General features: G+C 33.4%; 1 protein-coding gene across 6 annotated transcripts in view; it reads right to left on the bottom strand.

The window, feature by feature from the left end:
• LOC114346485 (tyrosine-protein phosphatase non-receptor type 13-like) overlaps window positions 1–21784 on the bottom strand; it is a 203535-nt gene that overhangs the window by 57824 nt on the left and 123927 nt on the right. For 3 of the 6 annotated variants that reach the window (XM_050663337.1, XM_050663334.1, XM_050663336.1), the window contains exon 2: window positions 20453–20686. In XM_050663337.1, the coding sequence (XP_050519294.1) occupies window positions 20453–20686 (234 nt within the window). Of the gene's footprint in view, window positions 1–12479; window positions 12532–20452; window positions 20702–21784 lie in introns of those variants that run through there. The other 3 variants (XM_050663333.1, XM_050663335.1, XM_050663338.1) reach the window with 2 other exon arrangements.

Raw genomic sequence — 21784 nt, 5'->3', positions numbered from 1 at the left:
ATTTTTTCTTAAGATACTACTGCCATACGAATGCCACATGTCCATTTCCAATAAAAAATCTCTAATAGTTTTCGATATATTCGAAAAAATCTATTTTCATTTTGTAACTTCAAAGGGCTTTAACTTTTTTCATGTGCATATTTCGCTGGTACCTATGATTAATGTGATTCCTAATACATTTCCAGTGAACATAATAACTATTTGATGAGTGTTGGCGATACAATTCTTTTTTATATGCGTGTCCGCGAAGATTATAACTCCCAAATAATTTATAATGAAAAGATTTAGTTCATAATAAATGCCGACGAAAACAATTATTTCCCTTTCTGTTTCTGTATCTGCCGACGAAAACAATTATTTCTGAGAACTTCTAGTAATTATAATTTTCGTGGACCCAAAAACAAAATGATGTTTTTTGCTGATACTCCACAAAAAATAAATTTTTTCGCTAACACTTTTATAATCAAAAATAATATTCTTCGCGGCGTTCATTGAAAGTTCTACTCTTACCGGCATTTTTCGGAGTTATACTTTTCGTAGGCGGCGGCGATTTATACTAAGGTAAGTTAGGTTCATTCGAACTATTTTTGGTCCCAGAATATATGATTTACTTTATGACCTGTATTTTTGTTACACTCTGTATAAGCCGTATTTTTAAATTCCTAACCTCATAATTGGAGTAAAAAAAGCAACATGTTAAAATTTAAAATATACAGCACCAGGTAGTAAATGATGTACTCTATATTATTATAGTGTTAGTTAATACGTATTTTGTGTCCACCGCTTTACAAATGCCGCCCGTATAGATCATTAACGTTAATTTTGTTAATAATCTGTCAATTGTTAAATAATTATTATTTATCCGTGTTGGAGTCAGAGGTCAGGTCAACAACGCTACACACGTTTTGACACGACAAATTTTGTCAGGATGTTGAAATAGCAAGACCACCCGACCAAATCCGTCAGCAATACTCATTTTTGTCGTGTGACAAACCTACACACGCTCCGACAGCCGGACCCAACATTGTCAGCCCCGACAGTTAGGTGGTTTTGTCAGAGCGTGTGTAGACGTCATTAGTTCAGATACCAGACAACACCAGATGATGATACTTTTGAATCTAAACGTGAACGTGATAAATAAAAAGAAATAGGGGATTTCTTTTAATAAATAAAAATGACCCCTGTGTTGAGCTGCCCCCTCACTTGCAAAAATTAAAAAACAAATAGCGACGATTTATTTCAGCTATTTATGAGCTTTCATCATCATCATTCTCTTTGCCTTATCCATATGCGGGGTCGGCTTCCCTAATTGCATTTCTCCACACAATTTTATCCTGGGTCATATCAATATTAATCCCCTTTACCAACATGTCCTGCCTAATAGTCTCCCCCCTCGTCTTCTTTGGTCTTCCTCTCCTACTCCTTCCAGGAATCTGCACTTCAGCTACTCTTCGTATTGGATGATTAACGTCTCGACGTTGAACATGACCAAACCATCTCAACCTATGCTCTCTCATTTTGGCATCAATTGGTGCCACACCTAGACTTCCCCTAATATACTCATTTTTAATGTTATCCTTTCTTGTCACTCCACTCAAGCATTCTCATCTCCGCCACATGCATTCGTTGTTCCTCTTTCTTTTTCACCGCCCAACATTCAGTTCCGTGCATCATAGCCGGTCTTATGGCTGTTTTATAGAATTTTCCTTTCAGTTTCATTGGAACTTTTCTGTCACACAACACACCACTCGCTTCCTTCCACTTCATCCATACAGCCCTAATTCTACTGCATACATCTCCATCTATTTCTCCATTACTCCGTAATACCGATCCCAGGTACTAAAACTATTGCTTTTTACAATCAGTTCACCATCCAAAGATACCATTTTATTTGTAGTAACTCCATCTTTAAATGAACATTCCAAATACTCTGTCTTTGTCCTACTAAGTTTTAAACCGTTTTCCTCCAGAGCTCGTGTCCACTGTTCCAGTTTTTGTTCAAAGTCTCTTTCACTATTTCCTACTAACACGACATCATCAGCATACATTAAGCATATTATGAGCTTTCATATTCCGCAAATTAAAAATTTTGAGCTCGTTACACTGGGCAGGGTTCAGGGTTGAGTCAGCCCCCCCCCCACTACTTAAAAATAGGGATATTAAATCGATCTTTGCGGCAGAATTACGAGCTATTTATAAGCTTTCGAAGTGATATAGTTCCGATTTTTGAGATCATCCCCTTCACCCCCAAACAACCCGTTTGATAAACTTAGAGAAAAATGCTGAGAAAAATTAAAATATATCGTATCGCGGATATAATTTGTATAGCTTATATATTTTAAGAATAAACTCTTAAATCACGCATATCCAGTGGCTTCTGACTAATGGAGGTAGTGGCCTTTAAAAGAACACCAAGTCCATTTGTACCTATTGTTGAACAAAGTTTAAAACTGCTACACTGTAAAGTTATGAAAATGGATATAGTGCTGTGTCCCTCCGACGTACAGATTTTATCAAATATGTGAAATTGCAGTACAGTAGAAAAAATGAAAGAATACCCATGAACGAACATATAAAACACGCTGTATTTTCCTGTCACAGTGTCACAAAGAAAATTGGCCAGCGCAAGTACAGGTAATAATTATTGTTACATGTACTTGCACTGGACAATTTTCTTTGTGACACTGTGACAGGAAAATACAGCGTGTTTTATATGTTCGTTCATGGGTATTCTTTCATTTTTCCGACTGTAGATGAAATTGAAGTAAATAAGAAAAATCCTAATCTACAAATAAGAAATATTTATTTGTTTACGCTTGGTAGCAAGTGCCGTTTCCTTCCTTAAATGCATTATGTATAGTAAGTATAGTTGTTACGTTTGCTTAAAGGTATCTAACAATTGAATGATTTTTTATCTGTTACCGGTGAGAACTGAATTCATCCTTTAGAATTAAAATGTTAACACGCAAGGTCATTCAGAAAATCCAAAGATACCTACATAAAAAATTATGTGTACTCTTCTTAGTCGGCTTACTCTACAGGGACGGGTTAAAGGTAAATGTAAAAAGAGATACATATTTATAGAGAAGCAAAGTCTCAAACGAAGAAGTGTTAAGACGAATTGGACATGGCAGAAAGCTGATGAACACAATTAAAATAATAAGAACATCATCTCTTGGCCACATACTTCGAAACAATAAATACTCTCTGTAGACCAGGACGCATCTGTAAAAATATTAGTGGTCCATTGAAATGCTATATTTAGGGTTGCATTTCGTAGAGGAGTCAATTTTATTTTTTTTACTGTCTAGGGGGGGTTCAGTAGAAGCTAAAGTTCAAGTTTTTGGGGTCGCCGCCCTTGTCTCCCGGCCGCCATCTTGGAAAAGGGGGTGCAAAGGGCTTTCGCGCTGTATCTCCTAAACTAGCAACCATACAGAAAATTTAATTACACATAAAATGTAGAAAATTAAATTTTCTACAATTTTATATCTATTACTTTTTATCGTCAAGTGACCAACAAAAAAGTTAGAAACAAAAATAAGAGAAAATTTTGTAAGAAGTTTCCTTTTGGAGGTTATAACTTTTTTTCCGTTCATTTTACAATAAAATAACATCATAGCGATTTTATAGAGGATTTTTCAACGAACAATTTATACTATAAAGTTGTTTAATTTTATTTATTTATCTAGGTTTTACAGCGCTCCAAACTTGACCAGATTCTCCAATTCTCATAGGAATACAATAAAAACAAAACCTTGGGCTTACTTTTCTATCTATGTATTGTTATGATCTACTTTTTATTACTTTTATATCAATTAGTCTTTATTTGATTACTCCAATTAATTATTTAATCAATTATCCAATTGTCGCAAATCATACAAAAAAATTAAGAAAAAATCTCAGGGTGCCTTTTTATAATACAAAAAATATCTAAATTATCTTATGTTATACTTATCTTCTCTCGTGGTTTCAGTATATCTTAGTTGATTCTTATCGGGAGAAAAATAGGAAAGGGAAATAAATAGAAATACATAAATAAGCATATAGAAAAATCTTTTATTATCAAAATCAATACTCTAAAAATCGATCAATTAAAACCTGTGGACATAGCTGTCCGAATGAAATTTTTACCACTTAAATTTATTCTAGTTCAAATAAAAATTTATCGGTTTGTTCCCGATGACTTTGATAAAACAAGCTAAACAAACAAATTTGGTATTCGCAAAATTACTTATACTTCCTATTTAATTTTTGAAATATTGGAATCTTAATTCATATACTTTTACTCAAAATTTTAGTTTCCGAACATAAAAAATCTTTCACATAAATTGACTGACCTTTTTCTTCACTCACAATGATGTTTCCTCTTGCCCCAAACAGCTCTCCCTTGTTGACTATGTTAGGCTACCCATCAAAGCCCTCTCCGTTCTCAAGCTTCAATCCAGCAGCATACCAGCACTAATTCTCCAAAAAAAAAAAAAAAACAACGAGCCAGGCCTCTTTTAACCAGTACTCGATTCAAACAACTCCAAAATTCTCTCCTCTCCTTCTCACAATAATACAGAATCAAAGAGGTATTTCTTCTCAATTTGATCTGTCTCTCGTTCCACTTTTCAGCTCCACTCTCCACTATCAAACAACCACTGGTACTTGCTTTGTTCCTATCCACGAAAACTTTCACTACTCTTCCGGGATGCCGGTCACATAATGAATTCCTCTTTCCAAAACTATCTGAAAATTCAACCTTCTCTCCTTCCCATTCCAAATTGCCAAACCAATCAGAGACATTTCTTCTTCCCCATTCTTTTTTTCATTCGAAAAAACCCACGCATTCTTTCAAAAATATTCCTACCATCATAATAATTACTTTCGGGAAATTCTACAAAATTTACTCGGGTTTAAACAAAAAGAGATTAAAATTCCAAACTTTCTTTTACATTATTTTCTAAGATATCATTACCTGTGGCTTCTGGCCTCGTGCATAACAAAGCACCGTTATAATCTCCAAATACCCTGAACAATTATTGTCTATTCATACCACTTTCTTTCCTAATGTCTCTTATTTTTCAGGGAAAAAACTCATTAACGATAACCCACTTCTTAAAAACTACTTATAATAAATGTACTTTAAAATAACATATGTACATATTAAGGTCAGAATTTGGTATTAGTTTTGAAAGATAACAAAAGTAAGACCTAATACTCACGATGTCGGGATAGTATCACGAGGTTTTTTCCTGGTTTTCCCTAGTGATTTACTATGGAATCACTAACGCGAGAATTTTACTGTCACCGTTGCATGTGGTTGTCTTTTTAAAGACAGATCACATGTTATGATTTTTTTGTGACGGATATTCTTGAGTTGGGGTTGATTTCAGGTAATCGAATGAACTATCTTTCAGTAAAGTCGTCCCAGGAACGCAACTCATAAATATTGGCAATATCATTTTAAAGTCTTCTACTTTAAAATATATAATTTATGTCTCAATGGCCGATATAAATGAGTCAGATTAAATAAATTATTAGAAGAATTTTTTACTAACCAACAACATTTTTGTTTAATTCATTAATATTTTTTGTATTTTGACAACGGCATCCGATTTGGAACTCGAAACGTTAATAAAATAATTTTTTAGTAAAATTGTGGCTTATTTCCCATCAAAACTAGTTAATCCATTTAATTGTATTATTTTTAATAAAGGTATTTTTATAATACAAGATCAAAGAATTCGCATTAAAATCAACTGCAATCTGTATTATATACCTTGAAGACCATGAACATTCAGAAATTTACTTTCGGTGAATCCAATAACTTCCGAGTTTAGAGGTTTGACTGATTGTATAACGAAAATTCCAGAAGTTGACGTAAAAAGTAGGTATCCTAGGCGCCAGGTACTCTGGAGATAATTTTTAATCTTCTTTTTCAGCGAGCCCAAAAACCCCCGAGTAATGATCTCTGGCTAATTTTTTAATGGATTTGCCGAAAACTCCAGAAGACGAGGTAAACAGTAGGTACCCTGGGCACCAGGACGTCCGGAGATCACTTTCGACGTCATATTCGTTTTCAGCGACCCCAAAAACACCAAGTAATGATTTTTGACTAATTTTTTAATGAATTTGCCGAAAACTCCAGAAGACGAGGTAAACAGTAGGTACCCTGGGCACCAGGACGTCCGGAGATCACTTTCGACGTCATATTCGTTTTCAGCGACCCCAAAAACACCGAGTAATGATTTTTGACTAATTTTTTAATGAATTTGCCGAAAACTCCAGAAGCCGAGGTAAACAGTAGGTACCCTCCCAAACAGCACAGTACGTTTTGAGTACGTACAATTTTGGTACTGTACGTACATGATGTAAAATGTACGTTTTAAGTACGTACACTGGGGTACATACCAGTACGTACAGAAGAGTACGTACTATTACATCTTAAGTATGTACCATGAGAAAGAAGAGCTAAAGCATATTTATTGTTAGGTTATGTTAACCTAACCTAATTTATTTGGTTAGGAACTTTCCACCTCGAGTACAGTTTTTATGTGATAATTCATTGCAAGACAGTTTCATTTAGATTTTTTTTACTTATTTTTGGTGTTGGAGCTTATATAGTGTGGTTTCCTGTTATCTTATTGAGGTGAGTGTTTTTTAACTTATATAGTCATACTGAAAAATGTATTTTGTGGGTGAGAAAGTTAGATAAATAAAATTAAATAAAAAATAAGTATATTTAAAACAAACCATTTTGTAAACTTTAAGATTCATGTTTTGCTTGTTTTTGTACTTCAAATATGATTTTTTTTCCATATTGGTGAATAAAAAGGCAATTTTAACAATTAATTCATTTAGGTAAATTTTAGACATGTCATCAAAAAGTAAACATTACAAAAATGCTACAAAGCAATTGAAACGATTTAAGGAAATGAATGTGCAAAAATATCTACTAGTTTTAATATTTCAGTGAAAAGTGAAATACTAGTTTAGATAATAAAACTATGGATATGACAGACACTAATGATAATTCAATGGATGTTTTTGAAAATTTAAAACATCATCCATTACCACACTCTCTTTCAGACAAACTCTGTTTTAAATATGAGAATATATTATTAGAAGATGAAAAATGTATTGTATTAGTGATACTACCGAGGATACTACATATATTAAAAGTCTTACCAGTAGCTTATCAGAATGGTGCTGTAAACATAATATTACACATGTGGCTATTAATGACCTGTTAAATATTTTAAAACCATATCATCCTGAATTACCCCGAGATGCTAGAACTCTGTTACACAATCCAAGGAAAACTATTCTACAACCAATAAATTCCAGTCACTATGTTCACTTTGGATTGAGAAATTGTTTGCAAAAACTACTGTCTCAGTATTCTGGAAAAGAGTGTCTTGATACTGTAGAAATTTTAATTAATATAGATGGTCTTCTACTTTCAAAAAGTTCATCCAGTCAAGTGTATCCAATTTTATGCAGTTTATATCCGAAACAGGGGCCAGTTGATATAGTTGGTATATATCACGGTTATGAGAAACCCAAAGATTGTAATTTATTTTTAGAAAAATTTGTAAAAGATGCCATAGAAATAATTAATAATGGTATGAAATATGAAAGTAGAACTTATTTTATTAAAATTAAAGGTTTTATTTGTGATGCTCCTGCTAAAGCATACATTACATGTACTAAAGGTCATTCTGGTTACATGTCTTGCAGTAAATGTGACATTGAAGGGGTTTACACTAATAGGATTTGTTTTCTTGACACGAAGAATTTTCATTTGCGCACTGCATAAATTTGACTGTATTTAAACTACATTTGACTGTAATTAAATGCATTATGTAACATAGATATATGTACTATACATTTAACGATAATTTATTGGGCTTCAAATAAACCATTTAAGGGTACTAGAGGGACATCAGTCTTAAAACAGACTTTTTTAAATTATTGTAAAAAACAACCCACTTCTAAATTTCTAAATATTTAGAGCAGTTGCAAAAATGAATTGATTTTCGGAGACACACAAGGCAGACATACATTTAGCAGTATTATTTATTTATATGGGTGTATTTCCATGGGTTAATTAATGCTTCAGTTGATGATGGTTGTGATAAAATATTCTTTATCAAAAGTATCCAGTTTTATAATTTGATACTCTTTTTTATAGAAGCGGCAATAAAAAGTCAAAAATGTAGTGATAAGAAGGTGGCGGAGCAAGAAATTGGACGATGGTTGAGGAGAGCCGGGGATCGCTTAAAAACTTTCAAGGAAAAGGAATCAGAATAAAAATTGAATTTATTTTTTTTTAAATAATAAAGATATATTCACCTATATTTACTTTTATTTACATAAATCATCATAAGTGTGTATAGTATGTACATAATATGTATATGTATACAGTGATGAGCGCGCTAATAACCGGCAAAATAGCGCAAAAGATGGAAAACATATTAAATTGTGAGATAAAAAGAAATAAAACTAGTAGAGTTGTTCAATTTAGCGATAGTAACATATAAATTGATATTATATTGATTGTTTCCCACCTTTAGACGTATCAGAGGAGTATGTCAACTAAAACTCATTGTGACAGTGGCATTTCTCAAAATCGTCCGATACGTCTAAAGGTGGGAAACAATCAATATTATGTACCACTAGGTACGTACCTTCAGTACGTACTAGGTATGTACCTTCAGTACGTACTAGGTACGTACTAGGTACGAACTAGGTACGTACCTTCAGTACGTACTAGGTACGTACCTTCAGTACGTATTAGGTACGTACCTTCAGTACATACTAGGTATGTACCATAATTTGGAAAATGTACGTCTTATGTACGTATTAAGTACGTACTTCGTACAGCAAAGACATTTAAAGACATTTATTTATTTATACGGGCAAGCCCAATTCGGTAATACATTAATAAGATATTGATAATTACAGTGTTGAATATATAAGAATAAAATGAGAGAGTACAAAACATTTAAAAATACATGACAAAGTAAAATAATTACAAAACATTAATTACTAACAAATAACAAGGTTATGACATTGCTAAATATTTAATTTGGTTAAATGGTTCTTAAAAACATCAACAGAGTTACCAAAAAGTAAAAGGTCACCTAGGGAGTTAGCAAGTCTTAGTGTTCTAGGAACAAAAGTAAAATATGAGTAATTATATCTATGAAAAGAAATATGAAAGGTTTGAATTTGTCTTGTTGATCGTGGTGGAACAAACAACAATATTTTAGCAAGGAGTTCAGGGCAGTAATATATGCCATTGATAATATTAAACAATACTGTAAGATCTTTACGCTTCCTACGGACATCCAGAGAAGAGATATTCAAAAATCGTTCCATATCTGTATAATTATAATTGATGTGTTTTTTGAACCCAATATATCTAAGAAAATTATGTTGAACACTATCAAGTTTGTTCTTGAGGTGTAAATAATGTGGGGACCAAACTGGAGAACAGTAGTCAAGGTGCCTCCTGACTAAAGAACAATAGAGCATTTTAATAGCGAACACGTTCGTGAAATCACGAGTTGTCCTTTTAACAAAGCCAAGCATTTTCATGGATCTTTGAGTAATATTGTTGATGTGATGGTTAAAGCTCAGAGAGGAATCAAGAACAACACCTAAATCTTTAATTGAGTCTACCGTATCCAATAATTGATCATTTATGGTATAATTAAATACTGATAAATGATGATTCCGACAAAACCGGATAATGTGACACTTGTTGACATTCAAATCCATCCCATTATCAAGACACCAGTTGGCTAAATTATCTAAATCTGATTGCAATGATATTGCATCATCTTGATTATTAATGATTTAATAACATTTAAGATCATCAGCGAATAAGAGAGCAGAAGTGTTAGAGAAGCAGGTGACGATGTCGTTAATAAAAAGTACGTAGGTACATTGTACATACTTTATGTCCCATCAGTACGTACTTAGTTTGTCTTATGTACGTACTTGTGCTTACTGGGCTGGGCACCAGGTACTCCGGAGATCACTTCAAACGTCATATTCGTTTTCAGCAACCCCAAAAACCCTTAAGTAACAAAATTGAACTCATTTCCGCCGATAATTGACGAGTTCTGAATTTTTTATTGTCTGTTTGAGATGCAGTTTTAGAATCCATTTTTTGTATACACCTTTTTAATATTATCTCATGGCTAGGGGTCACAAAGTTTCCTGGCGCATTCACAAATCAAATGCAAAAAGAATGATTAACATCCGTCTTTTTTTCGGAGGTACGGCCGATTTTAATGCTTTATTGCTTCGCCTATCATCCAACTGCAAAAATTTGGTAGAGGTTTCTTACTTCGTTGAATCGCCTAAAAGCGCCTATTTTCTGAGTGCTTTTTATAAAACCATTATTATTATGTTGTGGTCTTCCAGAGATTCTATGTTTAGTTTTTCCGAGTACCTATTTGGGTAGTTTAAGTCAATGTTAAAGCTCTTAATTGAGGATTTGTTTTAGTATTATTCCTCTATTCTCTATTTTTTGTTATTATGCAGTATATTATATCGTTGACTGATGACCTTATTATTCTTGACGTGCAGGTACTTGTGTTTGGGTTTGTGGGTAAAAATGTGTTTTTATTCTCAAACTATTATACCGAAGCAACATTCAATGATAGAATACTAATTTCTTAAATTGCCCGAACGTTTAGTTGTCACTATATTGTGTAAAAATATTGTTAATTAATTCAATATGGAATAAATTCATTTTTTCAAGAATAGGCCACTTTGGAGAAAAATTCCGAGACAGGTTTATCTATAACCTAATTACGTTAATGTTTTTTTTACTAAATAGAGAATTGAATAACCTTTCAAATGAGCTAGCACACAGTCCCTGTTCTCATTTAAAAAATCATCGATTACGTCATCACGCCCAGATAGATGACATCACTATTATGGCATGCATATAAAAAAACCATAATTTAAAAATAAAAATCGACCTGTCTCGGGATCTTTCTCCAAAGTAACCTGTTCTCGAATAAATGAATTTATTCCATAATTTTGAATCTCTCTGTATATACAGGGTGTTAGTAAATATCTAAGTACGACAAACTTTAAGGGGTAATTCTACATGAAAAAATAATGACAGTTTGTTCGATAAACATATGTCCGCAAATGCTTTGTTGCCGAGATACAAAAATAATGACAGTTTGCTTTATATCCGCAAATGCTTCGTTGTCAGGGTGTTGAAATTTTCCTTACAAACTGTCGATTTATTTATTGCTCTAAAACCGGTTGAGGTACACAAATGAAATTTGCTGGGTTTTAATATGTAGCTATTGCGCATTTTTGACATATAATTAAGAATTTTTATATTCACCATTGGCGCACGTACGGTAATGGTCTGAAATTTTTTAAAGAAAAAAATAGTAGGCCACTGAAATATTTCAAATTAAAAATAGTTTTTGAATTCTTCGTTCAATTCGTGACAAAAAATCTTTCCTTTTTTTCATACGATGTTTCGTTTTCATGCAAAAAATACAACATCTTAACGCTTACAAAGTATTCGACGAAGTTTCCATATGAATATGTAGAAACTTATTTAATCCAAATCCAAAATCCAAAAATCAATGTCTTAACTGGAAAAAAAATGTTACCTATATATTATATTACCACGGCCCAAAATATCATATCGTGGCATAATAATACTACTTAATACTATATTTATTTATGTATTAAAAAGTTTAATATACAATACATATATATATATATATATATATATATATATATATATATATATATATATATATACAGAGTGGACAAAAAATTTCTAATTTTATCTTAAATGGACGTACAAAACCCATACGCTTAGGTATTATGCAATATGATTTCAAATTTAATGCTTACAATGTTGCCAGATTTTCCATTTTCATGATTAACCACTTCGGTTTTTTATATAGTCACTAAACTCTTAAATAAATAAAACTTCTGAGTGCCAAATAGTTTTGAAGTAATAAGTAAGTCAGTAAATATAGAACGCAGTGATTTTGACATTAATCAAAGCTAGTAACCATCATTTAGCTTTCCCTGATGATGAAATTAGGCGAAATATATTCGATTTAGTATTTAGTATAAAGTACACTTTGTATATGTCAGCTGTTTACCCAATTACTTGGAAAGGATTAATGGATAAGCAGCTAAAATAACAGAGCCAAGAGTAATTTTTTTTCTGCAATATCAGATACATTTCGGTGTTGCCTTTATAGGTACCATCATCAGTGATGATGATGAGAACATAACAGTTATTATTACCGCCAATCCATTTTAATTTCAAGTTTATTGTACAAAAAGTACTGGTTGTACGTACCCAATGTTTTGGTGTCTTAATATACATAAGATTCTTATTACTTAATTTTTTAAATGTGTATACGAATAATAGTATAAATTATAATTTTACCAAAATCGCCTAGCTGCCACCCACTAAACATACTTACACAAACAACTTAACATTCCTGACTAAAAGCTAGGTCAACACTACCAAATATAAACAACAATAATAATAATAGAATACAAACAAGACGAATAATTATTTACCAAAACTATAAATTGGAAAATGGTAAATAGTTAAAGGTTAATTATTTACTGGCGACTCATCGATAATTTATTTAATTATAATAGTTTGGACACACGATAAATATAGCGCAGTCAAAATATTCACATTTGAACTACTCTTAACTTCTTATAGTCCAGGAAATCAGCAAAAAAAGTACCCTGTTTGTGATGCTAACCCGACCAGGTAAATAATCCATTTAATCACGGTTTTTGCTGTAAATTTTAAAAAACCGCTTAGATTGACATTAAATTTGGCATACGCATAGCTAACATGTCAAAGAAAAAAGTGATATTGTGCCGATGTTTGGTTTTAACCTGGGTGTGAGTTTCACCCCTACAGAAAACATCTAGATTCTTGCTATAGAGGTCTATACTACGCAAGACAACTCCCGTTTTTGTCGATTCCATACGGTAAAATATTGCACAACCTCCAAATTTTAAACTGCTTGGATTGTCATGAAATTTGACATACACATATAAAACATGTCAAAGAAAAAGTGATATTATGCCGATGTGTGACTTTACCGCGGAGGTGAGATTCACCCCTTCTTGGGGGTGAATTCTAAGCAACTTTTGTTATTTAGAAGTCAATACTTTTCGAGTTATTTGTGAGTGAATATGTTTATTTTTCTACAAAAAAAAAAACACGTTTTAAGACGGTTTTTCGCAAATAACTCAACTTTTATCGAAAAAAATATTCTAAGCAAAAAATAGCTTATAAATAATTTAAATGAATTTCGACTCAATTCAAGCTTTCTGCTTAACCCAGGTATAAACACACCAAAAGGCACCGCCAGGAAAACATTCCACTTTGCGGTTCAGAGAGCCCATATGAAACGAGTCTTTGTACTCTATGCAGAGTATGGCATTGGCAAAATAAGAAAATCTACGGTTTCGTTTTGATTAAAATCTGTCTTTCTCCATCCCCCGATAGCACTATTTCTAGGTCTACCTGTTGTCAAGGAGGCTTCTAAGGAAGACAGATTTTTACCATTCCGACCGTAGATTGTCGATATAAATTAAAATAATTTATATCGCAGTATGGATAGAACACCCTCTAACGGGGAATAAGCGAAATGAATTTCGACTCAATTCAAGCTTTCTGCTTAACCCAGGTATAAACACACCAAAAGGCACCGCCAGGAAAACATTCCACTTTGCGGTTCAGAGAGCCCATATGAAACGAGTCTTTGTACTCTATGCAGAGTATGGCATTAACAAAATAAGAAAATCTACGGTTTCGTTTTGATTAAAATCTGTCTTCCTCCATCCCCCGATAGCACTATTTCTAGGTCTACCTGTTGTCAAGGAGGCTTCTAAGGAAGACAGATTTTTACCATTCCGACCGTAGATTGTCGATATAAATTAAAATAATTTATATCGCAGTATGGATAGAACGCCATCTAACGGGGAATAAGCGAAATGAATTTCGACTCAATTCAAGCTTTCTGCTTAACCCAGGTATAAACACACCAAAAGGCACCGCCAGGAAAACATTCCACTTTGCGGTTCAGAGAGCCCATATGAAACGAGTCTTTGTACTCTATGCAGAGTATGGCATTATAAATAATTGACAAAAATGGTGTATATGTTACAGTTCAAGTTGATTCTCAGTTAGAGTCGACTCCAACTAGTTGGAGTCAACTCCAACTGAAACGAGCAGTAAAAGTTGATTTTAAAAATTTAAATCAACTTGTACTAGTTGGAGTTGACTCTTCCTGGATCGATTCAGTAAATGTTGATTATACGAGAATCTCAAGTGCATTTTTGATGAGTATGCGTTTCTTTGTTTTGACCGTTTCAACTACTTACAGTAGTTTTTTACGTACAGTTTTTTATGACGTCATTCATCGCAGTGTTATGGTCTCAGTTTGTCGGCACCGCTTTCGAGGAAACCAGCGCTTAACAAAAGGCTTGTTTTCATGCTACGTCTTATTGTACGTTTTGCGTGCTAGGATTTGTCCCTCTCTCTCTCTCTCTCTCTCTCTCTCTCTCTCTCTCTCTCTCTCTCTCTCTCTCTCTCTCTCTCTCTCTCTCTCTCTCTCTCTCTCTCTCTCTCTCTCTCTCTCTCTCTCTCTCTCTCTCTCTCTCTCTCTCTCTCTCTCTCTCTCTCTCTCTCTCTCTCTCTCTCTCTCAGAGAGTTCTATCAAAACATTCTATCAGAAATAAAAGGCCTTGATGATACATATATAATCTTAAGACAGTAAGTTATTTTTCATAAATTCAAGGTCTTTATGATCTAAAACCTAATTTTTTTTATTGTATACGTATCTATACATTTTTCCAAAATAAATTTTCGTACCAATTATTATTAAATTACTGGGATCTTGATTGTTTAAAATACTGCTGTTTCTTGATACACATTTCAATTTACTAATAAAAACATGTGTATTTTTTCAAGATAACAATAACACTATTTTTATGTATTTTATATTTTTTAAAGCATTTTCATTAACATTCATTAGTATTCGTGGTGTACTGGACACGATTCATTCTTGGCGTGCTAGAATAATCGGTACCGAGTACCATGGAAATTTTAGAAGAGTTTTGAATCAAATTAATTATAGACCAGGACATTTAGAACAAAAAATACCGGTGTAAATCGGTTTTTTAAATGCAGCAACTATCGACATGCAACTTTTTAGACCGGGAGGTATCGTCGCCCCCGCTAGCGAAGTTGTTATTTTTAATTATTTTTAATTATTTTTAAAAAAGCTGTTATTTTTAATTATTAACAATTAGCGCTATAGTCCAGGATGTATCGTCGCCCCCGTTAGTGAATTTATTCCGATTCGATTTTTTTGCACAAACTTACTCAAAAAGAGGTTCTTATAAAATATCCACAGGGTTCCAGGCGGTGCCGTGGTCGAAAAATTGTTTAAATAATTTGTTTTAAAACAAATTCACAAAAATAATTTTTTTATTTCGAACAATTTTTTTAGATAATTTGGGTCACTTTAAGCAAAAAAGGTATCTTGCCATTTTTTTTCTAAAATTGATTGTTGTCGAGTTATATGCGATTAAAAATTTGAAAAAATGCAAAAATGGCCATTTTCAAGGCTTAAAACTCGATTAAAAATTATTATTATGAAATTCATAAAATGACCAAATCAAATTTCAAACCCCTTCTTCAAGGTCCTGAAGAGATTTTTGTCATTATTTTATTACAAAACTGTTATTTTTAATTATTAAGAATTAGCGCTATAGTCCAGGATGTATGGTCGCCCCCGTTAGTGAAATTATTCCGCTTCAAATTTTTTGCACAAACTTCCTCAAAAAGAGGTTCTTATAACATATCCACAGGGTGCCGTGCGGTGCCGTTGTCGAAAAATTGTTTAAACAATTTTTTTAAACAAATTCACAAAAATAATTTTTTCACTTCGAATCATTTTTTTTACATAATTTGGGACATTCTGAGCAAAACAAGCCTCTTGTGATTTTTCTCTAAAATTGATTGTTGTCGAGTTATACGCGATTTAAAATTTGAAAAATGCGAAAATGGCCATATAACTCGACAACAATCAATTTTAGAGAAAAATCACAAGAGACCTTTTTTGCTCAGAATAACTCAAACTATCTAAAAAAGTCGTTCGCAATGAAAAAATTATTTTTTTGAATTCGTTTAAAAAAATTGTTTAAACAATTTTTCGACCACGGCACCCTGTGGATGTGTTATAAGGAACTCTTTTTGAGTAAGTTTTTGCAAAAAAATCTAATCGAAATACGAGTAGTTTCGCTAACGGGGGCGACGATACAGTTGGACTATAGCGCTAATTGTTAATAATTAAAAATAGCAGCTTTGTAATAAAATAATGATAAAAATCTCTTCAGGACCTTGAAGAAGGGGGTTGAAACTTAATTTGGTCACTTTTTGGATTTCATAGTAATAATTTTTAATCGAGTTATTAAGCCTTGAAAGTGGCCATTTTCGCATTTTTCAAATTTTTAATCGCATATAACTCGACAACAATAAATTTTAGAGAAAAATGACAGGACACCTTTTTTGCTCAGAATGACCCAAATTATCTCAAAAAACATTAATTGAAATGAAAAATTATTTTTGTGAATTTGTTTAAAAAAAATTGTTTAAACAATTTTTCGACCACGGCATCGCCCGGCACCCTGTGGATATGTTATTTGGACCTCTTTTTAAGTAAGTTTGTGCAAAAAAATCGAATCGAAATAATTTTCCTAGCGGGAGCGACGATACAGCTCGGTCTATTTTGGATTGTGTTCGAGATGACGTCACAAAAAAAGTCTACAATAGAAAAATTGGTGGAAATGCATAATTGCATTTGGAATGCATAAAATGCATCCAAAAGTGCAAACATGTCAAAAGCATTATAACAGGGGGCCAGATTTTGTTACTGAAGGTTTTTGGAGTCGCTGAATACCAATACACCATCAAAATCTACCCCAGGAGCACCTGGTGCTCCTGAAGGTTACTGATAAGGCACGTTATCTTCTCGAGTTTCGAGGGCTAAATTGATGCGAATCGATTACTCGAGGGTTTTTTGGGTTGTTGCACACGAATTTGACGTAGGTGAAGGCCTCTGGAGAATCTGTAGCGAATGGACATAGTATCAAATGGAGCAAATTAGCGAATGGACATAGTATCAAATTCCAACAACCAAAAAAAAGCAACACGACATACGTTTATTTTAAATGTATGTGACAAATGTGTTAACGTACAAAAAGGAATATCATTTATCAAGTAGATTAACTATAAAAACATTTCGACGGTTAAACTGCAAAACCTCGTCGATTTTTGCTACATTATGACTTTTATACTTTGTTGGTTTATACTTTTACATATATTTTAAACTACGACCGAAGACACCCCTTATATGACCACCAAACTCAGCCAAGCAGACTAAGATCTCGGAAAAGCTTCCTGAAAACATCAAGATCCATCCCCGAAGCGCCAGAGACGCGCCGAATACACCTATGGCAAGCGTCAACTACTGCGACACATTTTCCTCCCTCGGAGGAAATGGCTGCTGGACACAATTTACCGTATCCGACTTGGAAAGCGCTAAACAGACTAAGAACCGGCGTTTCACGTTGTGCTAGTAACCTGAAAAAATGGGGATACCAGGAGGACGATACCTGCGACTGTGGCGCGGTTCAGACCAGCCGGCATCTACTATCATGCACAGAGATGAGAGAGACCTGCACAGAACAAGACTTAATTATAGCAAATGACAGGGCCATCTATGTGGCCAACCATTGGAAATACAGAATTTAAAGTTGTTGGTGTTCCGGACACGGAAAGTAAGTAAGTAACTACGAAAGCTTGTAAGTCAATATTTAAATTTAATGGTACTAGCGACATCTACAAAATTCTCGTAAGATTTTAAGTCACAAAACCTCGTAAGTCGCTCTTTGACAAAAAAAAATATTAATGAATTTTACTTAATGGTAATGGAATCGTTACCTAAAAAGAACCCTACACACAAAAAATGAATAAATTTAATCTTAAATAAAGAAACCAACATGGTTTTCGTCTCTCCTGTAAAGTTACATAAAACTGACTGAAAATTTTCAGTCCAGTAATAAAAGTTGGCACCAAAGATAATCACAAAAGAGGATTAAAACAAATTTTTATTTTAAAAATTTACCAAAATAGTAAAATGTTGTTCAAGAATCATAAAAACTTTTTTCTTTGTACAAATTATTGGCAAAATCTCGCAAAGATAATGTGAATACAAAATATAATATATCAAATATAATATACAAAATCTAATACATATAATGTATATAAAACCTCTATATAAATAAATGTATATAAGTGAATATAAATTAACAAATATATACACAATTAATTTTTACCTGTTTAAAACCTTAATTTTTAAACCTGTTAATTTTAACCTGTATTACCTGTTAAAAAGATTATAAAATTAAATGTAAAATACATATATACAGAGTGGGCCAAAGGAAAGAGTCCACCTCGATATTTGGCAGTATTTATTGAATTTTAAAGAAATGACAAAACACGTCGATTTTTGATCTAGGGGGACACATTTTTACGGTACATACATCTGTCATTTGTCAACCCCCTCCTTTCCACCTCCCCAGTCCTTATTTTTAAATAGGGAATAGAAGTCGTGCGCTAGCTCATTCGAAATTTATTCCAACCTGTACGGAATTACATTTTGATTTACATGTATTGTAATTTTATTTGATCGGTCTATTACAGTTGTATTGTACTCTTAAAAGTGCGCCCTTTCTTATTGCCATGCATTTAGTATTTCCAGCATATATCTTCAAGCGATATGTTTTCCTGCGGTATTTATTTTATTTACAATACAATCAATGTGTTCTTTCAGTCATTACGTACGGAGCTGAAACACTAACATTAACTAAAGCAAGGGTGAAAGCTTAGAATAGCACAGCGGAAAATGGAAAGATCCATACTAGGAATAAGACTTGCAGATCCAGTGAGAAATTCAAAAATAAGGCAAAGAACGGGTGTTCAAGATATCATAGAAAAAATTACCAAGTTAAAATCGGGTTTCGCCGGACATATAGCGAGACTGCAGAATGACAGGCAGAAAAAAAGACTTAGGGTAAGAACAGAACAAGTGGGTCGAGGTGGAGGTGTAGGTCGCGGTGGATGGTACTAGTTAAGTTGCGGTCGATGTCGACAGCACATAGCAAGGAGGTCACCTGCGCTGTCCGCTGTCAGTCGAGCTAGAACCACTATCAAGTGAAGTAGTTAATGAAATTTGAATGACAAAAAGACTGTGCTTTTGCGATGTTGTGTCAATCAAGTGATGATAGTGATGAAATGTTAGCTGTAAATGATTAGATCCTCCTTCATATTTTAAAAATTTACTAAATTTAATTACTTTAGAAATTCAAAAATAAACTGAATACAAAAAAGGGATTATATTATAAAAAGTATCAACTCAGATAGCGCAGTTAATGACAACTTGGCTTCGAACGGACCAATCACAGGGAAGCATCCTTGTAGGCCGCGAAGTAGACATCCATGTAAAACAAACTCATTTTATTTTCAAAAGCATCGATGTAAACTTCCTGGATGGCATCGCGCTAAACCTCGACCGCGACTTACCTGCTCTGTTCTCTTCCATTCACTACAATGTGTTTGTTTTACATGGATATCGACATCGACCGCGACATACACCTCCACCTCCACAACGACCCACTTGTTCTGTTCTTACCCTTAGAATGGAGAAGTCGCATGGACAAGAGAAGCAGAGGCAGACCACCAACACGCTGGCCAGATGACATAAAAAGAATAGATGGTATATGGATGCAATTAGCACAAGATCGAACTTCCTGGAGACGTGCTGAGGAGGCTTATGTCCAGTAGTGGACAATAGAAGAAGCTGGATGATGATGATCATTTATTTTATTTAGCGTTAACTGCATATCATGTTCGTTATCTTTATTTAATTTAAATAAAAAGAATAGATGGTAGATGGATGCAATTAGCACAAGATCGAACTTCCTGGAGACGTGCTGAGGAGGCTTATGTCCAGTAGTGGACAATAGAAGAAGCTGGATGATGATGATCATTTATTTTATTTAGCGTTAACTGCACATCATGTTCGTTATCTGTGATTATCGCGTATCGTCGGCGTCACGAATGTTATTTATCGGGTACCCGTTGACCTTTATACCACAGTCAGTGCCTTCAAGTGCCTCTGCAAATACATTTTCCACATAGAGGTTGAACAGCACAGGAGACAAAATACACTCCTGTCGCACATTTCCTAAAAATGTTTTGTATGAGGAATTTGAAATTATAAGAGGGGTGCGATAGATCTTAACAGTTAACTTAAATTATACCATCATATGGAATAAGTAAAAAATCTGAAGTACTCACCTACGTGAATTTGACTTAGTTTCGCTCTTAGGACATCCTGGACGCTACTCCTCTTGGAGTTGTTTGGTATTCGTAACGAAGAAGTGGTATGGGGGGTACTGACTAGAATGTTGGGCGTAGTGGACTCTAAAAGTGTACTTTTAGATGTTTCTGAATTGTGTACATTATTGCCCCGAAGAGAGGCACAGCACTTGCGCAGCCTTTTCCATTTTTGAGAAATGCTGCCATTTAGATCTGAAATGAAATTACCTAATCCAAATTTGATGCAGTCAAGTTCTTGTAAAGATAAAGATGATTTAAGCCTAAAGAAATATGCTACAGAAACAAAACTTTTTTAGAATTTGTTAAGAAATGACAGTAATCAAACAATGAAAAAAAAATATTTATAGCAAAGTAATAAATATGTTGAAGTATTTAAATATCGTTGAATCTACAACTTCAGATACATTTCTATAGACTTAAATCAATAAACTAATCTACTGGTGCAAAAAGCAAGATGTTTTAAAATTAAATGTGAATATTTCATTAATACCCAATAAGTTAGTTAAACTTATACGAATGAGGGTTCCAAAGCTATGGTGAGAAAAGATGGAGATATGACAGAGGCATTTGATATTGAAAATGGAGTTAAGCAAGGTGATGCCTTATCAACAACACTTTTTAATCTAACTTTGGAAGCTGTGGTTAGAAAATTGGATATGAACGGCTGTATTAATGTAAGATCTATGCAAATATGCGCATATGCGGATGATATTGCCATAATAAGCCGCAACAAAAGGTTAAAATAGAAATATGCTACACTGTCATGGAAAATTTAACAAGTTTATAGACAAAGCTTACAAGAGTCATAAATAAAAACAATAACAAATATAAAAAAAATTGGAAAAAATCCTGTGTAAAAGGTATAATTTTTTTATTAAAATCCCTTTAAGGGCTACATCACAACAAAACGTTTTCGATTTTATAAAAAATCATCATCAGTGTTAGACAGATTGGATACCAGCTGAGCCACCAAAGAAATATTCGGGTAAAAACCCTTTAAATATTGCAATAAAGGTGCATACTTAAATAAAATGCCTTAGGATAGCAACAAGGATAATGCCCTTAACTAAGGTATTCAATTTCCCAACACGTGGGATGCAAATTGAGTTGTTTACATTACAAACTATCTAAAAAAATACCAAGAAACTTTACAGAATCAACCACACTGATCTGACTGTTATAAAGAGGTTAGGTTTGAAGAGCTCCTTTATAGGATAATACAACTGTTTTATCCACGTTAAAAGAGAGTAAATTAGAATCAAACCAGGATTTTATTGTGAGTAGATCAGG

Source organism: Diabrotica virgifera, chromosome 10, assembly GCF_917563875.1.
Source record: "Diabrotica virgifera virgifera chromosome 10, PGI_DIABVI_V3a".
Taxonomy (NCBI): Eukaryota; Metazoa; Arthropoda; class Insecta; order Coleoptera; family Chrysomelidae; genus Diabrotica; species Diabrotica virgifera.
Note: the sequence above shows the minus strand (reverse complement) of the source record. Positions and strands in the feature narration are given on the sequence as shown.